The 12003-nt window shown below is 43.2% G+C and overlaps 1 protein-coding gene across 2 annotated transcripts in view; it reads left to right on the forward strand.

Moving 5' to 3' along the window:
• The window catches only part of ADAM12 (ADAM metallopeptidase domain 12), a 384755-nt gene that overhangs the window by 298142 nt on the left and 74610 nt on the right, over positions 1–12003 (forward strand). For both annotated transcript variants that reach the window (XM_055245748.2, XM_055245760.2), the window contains exons 10-11: positions 197–281; positions 4585–4733. In XM_055245748.2, the coding sequence (XP_055101723.1) occupies positions 197–281; positions 4585–4733 (234 nt within the window). The remainder of the gene's footprint in view (positions 1–196; positions 282–4584; positions 4734–12003) is intronic.

Genomic DNA, 12003 nt, shown 5'->3' on the forward strand with positions numbered 1-12003 from the left:
AAATGACAGAACCATGATGCAACTGCAGACATAAAATTTTCAGGGAAAAAAGGTAAAATCGCATGTGAATATACCCTCATACAGCTGTTTTTATTTTTGCATATTTTATTGCAGGAATATCCAACAGAATTTTTAAATATTAGAGAACGCCCTCATTCTAATGTGATTAAAGAAAGTCCTCTCTTTTATTTCCTAGTGGGGTTTATTTCCACGGGACCACCATCGGCATGGCCCCAATCATGAGCATGTGCACGGCGGAACAGTCTGGGGGAATTGTAATGGTAAGCCAAGGGCATCGGGAGCTGGTTCCCCTTGTTAATGATTCCCCAGGAAGTCACTACTTTTATCAGACTTTGTGAAGATAGATCCTTTCCTTTAATGCTTTTTAGATTTAACTCTATTTTTACTGTAGCTGTATTTAGAATTTTATATATCCCACAGTGTTTTAGGAACCGTTTAAAAGCAAATTGCACACAGGAAAGGTGGGTGTGTAAAATAGCTCAGCAGAGGCAAGCCTACCTCTTTTATGGAGAAACATTTTCAGCTGGGACTTTCCAAACCAGGAATTCCTCGCAGCACTGGGGTGAGCCAGGGCATTGGGGTTGCCCTCGCCATGCAGCTGTTGGGACGCCCTGTGGTCTCACCAGACGTTCCCGTTTGGATGGTTTTCTGATGGTTCTGTCTCCAAGCCCAGTGGCCCAAAGTCTGAGGTTTTTAGCTTTTTACCACTGCAAATGCTTTACATACCTTCTGGCCAGTATACAATTTGTCTTTAAAATAACCTTATTCTTGGAAGTCAGAAACCCAGGTTTATTGCTTTACGAGGATCATTTTGTCATATATAAGCTATATATGTTTGTGAAAGGAAATACAATGAGAAGACTATCTGGGGCTCGTTATGAATGTAGGAGGGAGGTAGCTTTGATGGGCTGGCCAGCAGGGGGCTTGTGCTCCACTTCATCACATAGTTAAAGGAGAGGTTTTCACCCTACGCTGTCCCCGCTCTGAAAATTTAGTGTCTCCTCTGCACCAGACCTCAGACAGGGAGTATCCTCAAAGACCATTCTTCCATCTCCATTAAACAAACAGAACTCTGCCCTCCCAAGAAACTGTGAGTCCCTCCATGTTTTTTAAACAGAACATGTGTGACTGTTCAGTTGTATTACATAGTGGAAGGAGTTATGTTCTGCTGATGATTACTTCCTCTCCACATACTGCCTAATCAGATCTTCTTCATGAATATGCGGAACGAACATTTCCCTCTTCTCTGGGTTCAGAGATTGGTCATTAATGTAAGCCTGCACTAAGGGTCAAAGCTGCATGGAGGGATTGCCCCCACTTACTGGATTTCTGGCTTGAGCGGTGACTGCCTTGTTTTCTGTGGACACGGAGGGCCTGCATGTGATCTCCACCCTGGCAGGTCCTTGGCAAGTTTGGGTTTTGTTGATGCCAGGTTCATTTCAAGTCAGATCCCAACTCTATTTTTACAGAGCAGACTGTACATTTTTAAGGGAATAATTTTCTGTTTCATGGTTCTATGGTCAGTTGCTACTGACTTTGCCACTTAAAGTTGGCATCATATATTTTTTAGAGCTGGAACTCAATTCTTCATAAGCACGGTAAGTTCTGCTGCTGTGTGGTGCTGAAATGGGCCTGTAACCCATCTCACCAGAGTGAGCGGCTTTCTTCAGCTCGTGTCCCTTATTCCATTTCCATACAAGCATTTGATGAAAATTCCTTCTTTAAAAGGATACAGGGAAGGCTATTTTTCAAAAAGATATATGAAAATGAATGTGGGAAATATAAGCAAATTATGTGTCATGCAATAAGAATCAATTGAAGATCAAAGTTAATTATCAGGAGATATGTTTTAGCAATTTGACAGCAGTTAACATCATCCTTAGACACACTGCTTACACGTTCCACATATAACAGAAACATCAAATAGGATAAAAATGCCTCAGCACCTTTGATTTCTACAAAAGTCATGAAATCGGCAAGATCAACATCTTGACCAGACTAAAAACTTCTAGACTCACTTTCTTCTCCTGTGTGTCTAAAGTTACATTCACGGGCATCCCGTGTGACTATGCTTCATTAGAGCACTCGCAAATCTAAGAGGAAGGAAGCAATGTAGCAAGGAAGCAGAGATCCTCATAAAATTGAAAATAGGATTGTAGTACCATTTCTGTATTTTTCAATATAGAGCAAATCATTAATTTTAGTAACTGAAAGTCATTCCTTTATATCTAACTGGCCTAAAACTGCCTTGATTTGGAAATAATATTAATAGCATGAATAAAGAGACTTGTTTTCTTACTACAAATGTAAACTGTTTATCAAGGTCTTTTAAGAGACATTCTGTTTATAATCATTGACGCATGAAAGAATGTAAAACAATCTGTCAACTAAAAACCAAGATATTCAATGACACAAAAGAATCAGAAGAATATTTTTGAAGGATGAATCCCTTGAATTTTGTGCCAGAGCATGATAACTTCAGCCCCATGTTCTTAGACTGACTACATTCTCTTCACCATTGTGTTATTTTCGAGAACCGATTTCCTGAAACATATTTGTAAAGCTTCCTACAACAGGAAACTCTAAAATCTAAACCAAGTAATTTATTAGGAATTTCATCTACTCTAAGATTATCTTGGTTCCTTGATATGCCACTGTTTTCTTAGACAGAAGCCTCATTGTAAACACTGTCAACAAACCTGTAAGATCTTGCATGAGCACACTTTTATCCAGGAGCCTCACACAGACTGTCTGTATCAGTGTGCTCTCTGAAATGCAGTATCATGTTTGTTTTAGCCCATTTTCTGTTGATTCTAACAGAATACTTGAAACTGGGTAATTTATAAAGAAACGGAATTTGTTTCTTACAGTTACAGAGACTGAGAAGTTCAAGGTAGGGGGGCACACCTGATAGGGCTTCTTGAGGGTGAGGACTCTCTGAAGAGTCCCAGGGCAGTGCAGGGCATCACATGGCAAGGGGGCTGAACGAACTAGCTCAGGTCCCTCTTCTTCTTATAAAGCCACTGGTCCCACTCTCATGATAACCCATGAATGCATTAACCCATTAGTCCATGAATGGATTAATACATTATGAGGGCAGAGTCCTCATGACCCAATCACTTCTTTTTTTTATTATTATTTTTTATTTTTTATTATTATTATTTTTTGAGACAGAGTCTCGCTCTGTCACCCAGGCTGGAGTGCAGTGGCGGGATCTCGGCTCACTGCAAGCTCCGCCTCCCGGGTTCACGCCATTCTCCTGCCTCAGCCTCCCGAGTAGCTGAGACTACAGGTGCCCGCCACCACGCCCGGCTAATTTTTTGTATTTTTAGCAGAGACAGGGTTTAACTGTCTTAGCCAGGATGGTCTTGATCTCCTGACCTCATGATCCCCCTGCCTCAGCCTCCCAAAGTGCTGGGATTACAGGCTTGAGCCACCGCACCTGGCCTGACCCAATCACTTCTTAAAGGCCCCACGTCCAGTACTGCCATGTTGGGATTAAGCTTGAGCATGCATTTTGGAGGGAACAAACATTCAAAGCATAGCAGCACTGTTTCTTGGAAGCCTCTTGGAAAACATCTTATCTCTTTCCTAAGTAGCACAAAGCAAGATTCAAACAAGGTATTTTCCTTACTCCATGGTATACAGGCCTTTTCAGAAATGTTGTATGTAGGCACTGTTTCTGTAGATCATATACGCTAATTAACTAATTTCAGTTTGTAAAAGTTAAGTAACTATATTTTTTTAGTTAATTTCTAGTATCTGTTTGAGCCCAGCCATCCAGGCACTCCACTAAGTTAGGGGTGGCCAAGTAGTGCTTGTTGAATGGAGAAGCCGCCTTCCACATCCAAGCAAAAGGTTAATGAACCCCCGGCTGCAAGAGTCAGAGAATCGGGACACCTCCCATTTCCCAAGTCTGCCTGGCAACACAAAGCCAGCAAGAATAAGATATAACTGGATTATAATCTTAAATGAATGGCTCTTCAAGCAGATGACTCAATGTAGTCAGATTTATTATGAAGTATTGTGAATTTTCCAACCGTCCTCCCTGACCAAGCACACAGGAAGAGGCAGGCTCAGTGACAACCTCTCAGGGCTCATTTAGAATGTCATTAAGCGTGCTTGCACCTGTCAGCTTTATACCAGCATCATCTCAATCAAGGGTAAAATGATACTTCTATTGCCCATGAAGGAATGAGCTTTTCTTATAATGCAGGATGACTTTTTCCTTCATTCAATGGAAGAGTTTTGAGGGGCAATTTGTAGGAAGCAGGATGGAGACCCTGCCTTGAAGATGTCATATAAAAACATAAAGAATCACATACGTACACGTGCGGCATACAGACATTCCTCAGCAGAAAGGACCCCAAGCTGGCTTAATGAAATGTCAAATTATATCTTTTTTAAGTTTAAACTAAATGATAGCGTTTTACCTTGGTCCCTTATAAGGAAGTACATTAAGTCAAATGTTAATGAAAGGTATATTTCTGTGGGGAGGAAGGCCTGGGAAATAAGGCCAAGGAGATATGAATTATACACCTGTGCTTTTGTGTTTTCTTTGAGGACCATTCAGACAGTCCCCTTGGTGCAGCCGTGACCGTGGCACACGAGCTGGGCCACAATTTCGGGATGAATCATGACACACTGGAGAGGGGCTGTAGCTGTCAAATGGCGGCTGAGAAAGGCGGCTGCATCATGACCCCTTCCACCGGGCAAGTACCATCGCTTCCATCTGCTTTGACAGTGTGCATAGCTTGAAGTGTGTGTTGGGAACCAGATGAGTCAAAGTGTCCCTGGTTTTCTGGTCAGAGCACCCAGGGAAGCTTCCAAAAAGTAATTCCTTCCCAAGTAGCAAGAGTGGCCTGTGCTACTCATGGAGAGCCATGAGTAGCCAGATGGCAATGCTACATGGTGTGTTCAAGGAAGAGGGCTGACCTCTCCTTGAGGAATGGTGGGGATGGATGCTGTCTGTGTTTAGAAATCACTAATTATCTTCTCCTGTCCCAGCAAGTGTTTTTTATTTGAGCCTACGGCTCCAGCTGCCAGGCAGTCCCAGGAGCCAGCCGTCTGAAAGCCTGGGCAGAGTGGAGATGGGCCACGTGTCTTCAGAGGGTGCTGGGTAGAAGGTATTTCTTTCCCCGGGGTTGGCCCTAGGGTGTCTCTGAAGTCGGTAGCTTGGGGGTTTGTAGTGTCTGTGCCTCTGACATCACATCACCTCACCAGATCTTAGAGGTTTAAATGAAATGATTTCTCTGCTTTGATAAATTATGATGCTCTTCCTTATTTAATGCTTTCCTGACACTCCAGACTTGGTTCAACCAGAAAAGAGCAAGACAGTTCCATTATTTGGAGTGTTCAAATGAAGTGGAAACAGATGTACCTTGGAGGGATTAGAGATTCAGATGTGTTTTTATATCTCTAAAGGGCCTATCCCAAACTAGAACTTTGTGCTAGTTTAAGAAGATTCTCATTAGTAACGGGAAGCATGCGCTGGATACAATGCTATCTTCTTTATTATACCTTGAAACCTTATAAACACTGACTTTCATGGAAAGTTCCAGCCCAAGCCTGCTCTCTGGGTTTCCCAAAACGAGACACTGGGGCAAGAGGCAAGTGCTCTGAGCAGCCCAGTGACTCATCTCTGTGAAGACTTGCTGGCCAGGGGACAAGCGTGGTGTGAGGGGATACCTGCTACTGTGGTTTAAAAGACCCAGTAGAGGGAGGAATTGTTAAAGAATGTGTCTGTGCTTTTTCAAGCAATAGCCTTGTGGGCCTCCTGGGAAATAGTCTGTAGGGCACTAAGTTGCCCTTGAAACAAGGACGGAACAGAACCACATAGCTCATCAGGGGATTGTCATTTCATGGGAGCCATCAGGAGGCATCTTCTTACAGCAAGTGACTGATTCTTCGTGTTCATCGCCCCCATTTGCACAGTCTTCAGGGACATCTTTCTGCTTGTGGTTCCCTCTTAAGCATAATTCAAGGGAGTCACCAAGACTTTGTTGAGGAAGTTGCTCTGTGAGTGTGTAATGACATAAACCAAGGATCTGTACACAAAGTCAAAGTACCAACCAATAGGAAATGAAATATTGCAAAACTCAAGATACTAACACGTGTGTCTCTCCAAAAGGGAGGCCACCCTAAAAAGTAATATGTTCCTAGTCACTAAAGGTGTCTGAGCAGAGACACAATAATTGTTTGCTGGACATTTGGGGCAAGGATTTCCTTCATAGGGTATAAGGTTGGGCCAAGGGCCTATAGATGCCTTCTGTTTCCAACATTTCACAAGCCCCGATCGTGATGCTGGGCCACACGCTGGGTGACCTTCAGACAGTGAGTTTGGCAGGAGACTGATGTGCAACAGAGTGGCATTTGTGTTTTCTCACTCTCAATGAACTCATAGCCATAAAAAATGCACTCTGTGTCTAATTTCCTTGACCATTAGATGGGCACAAATACATTAGCCTATGGTCCTCCAGAAATGGCTTCCCATGACTAAGAAGATCATATTGTTAATATTGTCAATGTTTTTTAATTATTGATAAACCAACGGAAGAGAGGAAAACCTAGATCAAGAACACTGGACTTGAAGAGATCTGGTTGTCCCAATTCTCACACCATGTTTTAAAATAATAGAGGCGGATTAGTAACCCCCTGGCTCTTACATTCTTCATCAATAAGATGAGTGAGTCAGTCTTCATCCACCCATCCAACCATCTATCCATCCACCCATCCACCCTTCCTTCCTCCTTTCTTTCCATCTGTCTCTCCACCCACTTGTTCACATATTAAACATTTTTGACCCCTGTGCTTGTGGGGAGGAATACATAGATGATGAAGACTCTACAGCTCTAAAAATTATATAATTCTGAAGGCACAATAGCAAGGCATATTTTCTGGCACTCTATATGGTTTTATCTAAATCTTTTCCAATTGGGAAGTCTTCATGGCAGTGCTGAAGAATGCAAGCCAGATTGCCCCGGAGGTATTCGAACACCATAGGTAGTAATGGTATTGTTAAGAGCTCAACAAATCATTTAAAAGGCTTTTTCTTCCCCTTACGGGGGTTTGCTAATAGCCTTTATTTGATTTATACCATATTAGCAATTTCTGAGTTTTCTCTTTTGCTGAGCTTGTGCTTTTGTGTAAATCTTTTCTATTTGCTTCTCATTTATGATCCCACATTCCTGTCCAGAGAGTGGTGTTTTTAATTTTCTCAGATTGAAAGCAACTTCCTAAGCAAGTAGGTGAATTAATCACAAAAGCCCACAGTGAGGGGGAGGTCGAGCAGCCCAGTCAACCCTCAGTCATCCATCACCCGGGGTGGAGTTTTCCCGGCTGCTCCGGAATTATCTCAAAGTGGTGGTTCTCTTACCTCACAGTGTCTCCAAGAGAGTGGGAGAATGGACTCAATGAGATCACATGTCTGTAAATTGTAAATCATTCCACAAAGGTGGTATATTATTACTGAGCTTACAGGGATGTTGGAACTATCAAAAAGTTAAAGGCTTTTTTCAGAATTCCTACTCATCATTGCTGGAAAGACTCCCAGTGCCCTTAGCAGTCACTCAGCAGCATGTCCACAGTTTCTGTGTGATGGCTCACTTTAAACTGGCCCACATCCAAACACCAGCCAGCCTCTGTCCCTCCTCCCACCACTGATAGAGGCTTGAGGATGTCAGTTAAATTCAGTCTCAGCTCCAAAGGTGATTCAGAGATGAATCGGTAACTGCTTTAATGATATTAACATCTCAAAATCAAAAAGAACCAAGTACTGTAGATGGCTTAAAGGAGAAAAGTATATCCCCTCATATACCTTGTTTATTCTTTATCAAAACATTCCAGAATCCTAACTCTGAAAACATTAACCAACTGCTGTCACTGACAAATGGGACCTGAGGCCTGTAAATATAAGGATAGAGTCCTATTTCAACCTGAGTCTTGTGTGACTTCAGTTGCACATTGCAGGGATGGTTGGAGGGGGTTCCTTATGGATTGTATCATTAATTACTGCAAGGCTTTAAGTGTGTGTAACAGTGTGTGTTTTATGTCTCTGAACATTTAAGACCTGTCTTGGAAATGACTCTTTGGCAAAAGCAGTATCTGGGGATTCATGTGGGAGTTTAACTCAGTTGAGTTTATCCATTAATGAGCTTGGAGCCCTTGGTCTTAGGGAGGTGAGGGCTATGTATGCTGCATTTATGGGAGTAAGAAAATTGTGAATGACTTGAACACTCATAGCAAAGAATATTTAGCATAATAGTAAATGTCACTTCCTAGAGTAGGAAAAAAGGCAATATTAACATTCAAAAAATTACTCTTACAGATTCCTTTTTTTTTTGCAGAAAGTTTTCTGCTAAATGAGAGCTGGAGGAATAGGGCCATCTCCTCAGGTGGGGTAGGTAAATCTGCAAGTCATATTCACTGAGCACCTGCCACTGTTACACACTGATAGGTGTTAGGGACACAGCTGTGAACAGGACAAGCATGTTTCTTGCCCTCATGGAACTGGTGTTCTAGTGGTGAAAACAGTCGAAAAATGGAAAATTTAAAACTTGCAGTTTGGGCCAGATGTGGTTGTTCACGCCTGTAATCTCAGCACTTTGGGAGGCCAAGGCAGGAGGATTGCTTGAGGCCAGGAGTTCAAGACCAGCATGGGCAACATAGCAAGACCCTGTCTTTATTTTTTAAATAAAAAAATAAAAGTAATAAATTGCAGGTTGGAAGGAGTGCTGTGAAGGAAGCAAAGGAAGAGGACAAAGAGGAAACATGGGGTGAGGGAGCCCACTTTAGTGGGGGTTTGGGGGAGGCCAAAAGGAGGACGGAAATGGAGAGCCTGCAAAGCATGGAAGGAAGGGAGTTCAGGTGCAGGGGACCATGGGCCCGTGGGCGCTGTGGGGACACCTTGCTGCCAGGAGCCTTGGGGCTGTGGGGGGCTGGAGGGAAGCGATGCTGGGTAGAAATGGAGGAACCAGAGCCAGCAAAGCCCAGTTGGCCAGAGCAGGAATGTGGATTCTTATCTGCAGAGCAGCGGGACATCATTGAAGCTTTTCAGGCAAGATAGGAATATGATCTGATTTATCTTTTAAGGTTTCTTCATTTTTAAGGAGACCGTGCTGCCTCTGAGATATTGTAGTTTGCCAAGTTAAGGGGCTTTCTGTCTGTACAAAAAAGAAGAGGGAGGCTTCCTTTAGAAGAACAAGTAATAATAGTATGCGAATTCTAGTTTAGTTTTGGTGTAATTCATAGGCATTTGGAAACTGTGAAGAGGAAGGATCCTTCACTAGCACACTAGGTGCTCATCACGCCACGCTCCACACTCACCTCTCCAGCCTTGTACACTTGATGTAAAATACTTCTTTTGGTTTGAGATTTCTTTTTCATTTTCCTATAGTGAGCATCCTTTAAGAATTCCGTCAGAGAGCCACCAAGGAGCACATTCACATTTTCTTCATGTGTTTCTGAAAAGAATTGCTGCCACAGTTGTCACGCGGATGCTGAAATCAGGAGTTTGGGCCTGTCTGGGTTTTGCTGGGTCTATACTGGCAAATGGCTTCAAATGACAAGTGTGTCCCCAGCTGCCAACTGGGAGTGGCGGAGGGGGCAGCGTGTTCGTGTTGTGCACTGAGGGTAATGTAGGATGAGAAAATAAGCAAATGAGGGTTACCCCCTGCTCTCCTGGGGTGCAAATCATTCACATTGAGCTGAGGTCAGACCTTCTGCAATCTACACCCAGATCAAATAACCACATTTAAGAATGTGTTGCCATCCTACTTCCCCACAAGCATGTATAATTGGCCCATTCGATTCCATTTAATTCCATTCAGGACACATTCGTGGCACACCTGCCTGGACATGGAACACAAACAGATGTGCCCCAGGTCTAGGTGGTCTCCACCCAGGTCAGCCTTCTCTCTTTTTTTTTTTTTTTTTTTTTTGAGATGGAGTCTCTCCCTGTCACCCAGACTGGAGTGTGCAGTGACACAATCTCGGCTTACTGCAACCTCTGCCTCCCAGGTTCAAGCAATTCTCCCACCTCAGCCTCCCTAGTAGCTGGGATTATAGGCACACACCACCATGCCCAGCTAATTTTTTTTTTTTTTTTGTATTTTTAATAGAGATGGGGTTTCATCATGTTGGCCGAGCTGGTCTTGAACTCCTGACCTCAAGTGATCCGCCTGCCTCGGCCTCCCGTAGTGCTAGGAATGCAGGTGTAAGCAACCGTGCCCAGCCTCAGCCTTCTCTAAGGACAGCAGAGAAGACAGCAGCCCTGCCCCTGACTCAGGACAAGCTCGCTACGGGAAATGAGGTCAACAGACGAGCAGCTGGCCACCAGGCAGAGCAAAGCCACTCATTTACTCCACTAGTATTTACTGTGTACCCTCTAGAAGCCAGATCCTGGGGAGCAGATTAGGAGGAGGCACAGAAACACGAGGCAGGATCCTTGGCTTCAGGTACCTCACTGCAGGGCACCTCATCAAATCTGCTTACACAATCTGGGTACCAAGCATCATCTAGAAGTTATTTCAGTGTGGGCCTCTAAAAGACAAACAAACATCTATAACCGTCATATCATTTCACATCTTTTAAAAAGCGACCAATAATTTATTGCAAACAGGGAGCAAAGGTTGGAAGAGGCAGCGGGCAGAAAAGATATCCTGGAATAGAGTCCAGTCTAAACCGATCTCAGAAGAATTAAATACAGGCTGGGCAGACCACTCCCTGAAATTCCTACCTCATACTGTGGGAAAACTGGAGTTCTCTTGGAAGAGATTTCTGCCTGAAAAGGTGTTTTAAGAGGGTAAAATGAACAGCAACTTTCAGTGAAAAAAATCCCCCAAGGGCTTTGGAAGTGGCAGGAATTAATAGAAATTCAATGTAGCGGGAAAGTCCACCCTCTGTAGAACTTGCTTTCCTGAAAATCAGTGGACAAATACATATCATTAGAATTCTCCCTCAAACTTTGGGGTGCTGTTGGAGATTATGAAATACATTTGTCATGCTGGAATTTTACCAAGATGGAATTGAAGGGAATTATTTTTCCATCTCAACTGTTCATTTGAGAGTGATAATTTTTTTTCTCAATGAAAAGTTTAAGAAAATCTTCATTTCCTTCCTCAAAGTGTTAGGTGAAAAAATGGAAATCTTTATCCAGAGAGAGAGAAAAAAGGAGGAACAGCTACAGAATGAGGAACTCTGGTAAGATGAAAACACTACTAGTTAGAATCAATTTAATTACTCAGCCAGAGTAATGGAGCCAGCTGTACCCCAACATTATCACAGGGAAAAATGAACTGGCAGGAGGGATTCTTGAGAACAGTTCAAGAAGGGCACATCAGTATAGAGCCTGTTCTTGTTTCTTCTCCATGTAATTAGATATTGCTCACTGGAAAATGAAGGAATTTGTGTGCAATTCCATTAGAATATGAAAAGCTGCTGCCCAAGGTAGAATTGTCCTCCCCATTAAGCTGTACACAAAACAGAGGTCAAGCTCGGGAGGCTGATTCTGCGTGGACACTGATCCTTGAATATCCAATTTAGGGGAATGAACGCAGACAAACTGACATTGACCCTGGAGGATTGCATTCATGGTGTCCTGTTTCATCGATTAACTTTTTAAATTTAATTTTATTTTTTTGAGACTGAGTCTCGCTCTGTCACCTAGGCTGGAATACAGTGGCACGATCTTGGCTCACTGCAACCTCCACCTCCCCAGTTCAAGCAATTGTCCTGCCTCAGCCTCCTGAGTAGCTGGGATTACAGGTGCACGCTATCAAACCCAGCTAATTTTTGTATTTTAGTAGAGACAGGGTTTCACCATGTTGGCCAGGCTGGTCTGGAACTCCTGACCTCAAGTGATCTGTGAGCCTCGGCCTCCCAAAGTGCTGGGATACAGGCGTGAGCCACGCGCCTGGCCCATGGATGAACTTAGTGAGATGGACATGACTATACCTATTTTATTATATATGTGTGTGTGTATAT

The sequence above is a fragment of the Symphalangus syndactylus genome, chromosome 2, assembly GCF_028878055.3.
Source record: "Symphalangus syndactylus isolate Jambi chromosome 2, NHGRI_mSymSyn1-v2.1_pri, whole genome shotgun sequence".
In the NCBI taxonomy this organism is placed as follows: Eukaryota; Metazoa; Chordata; class Mammalia; order Primates; family Hylobatidae; genus Symphalangus; species Symphalangus syndactylus.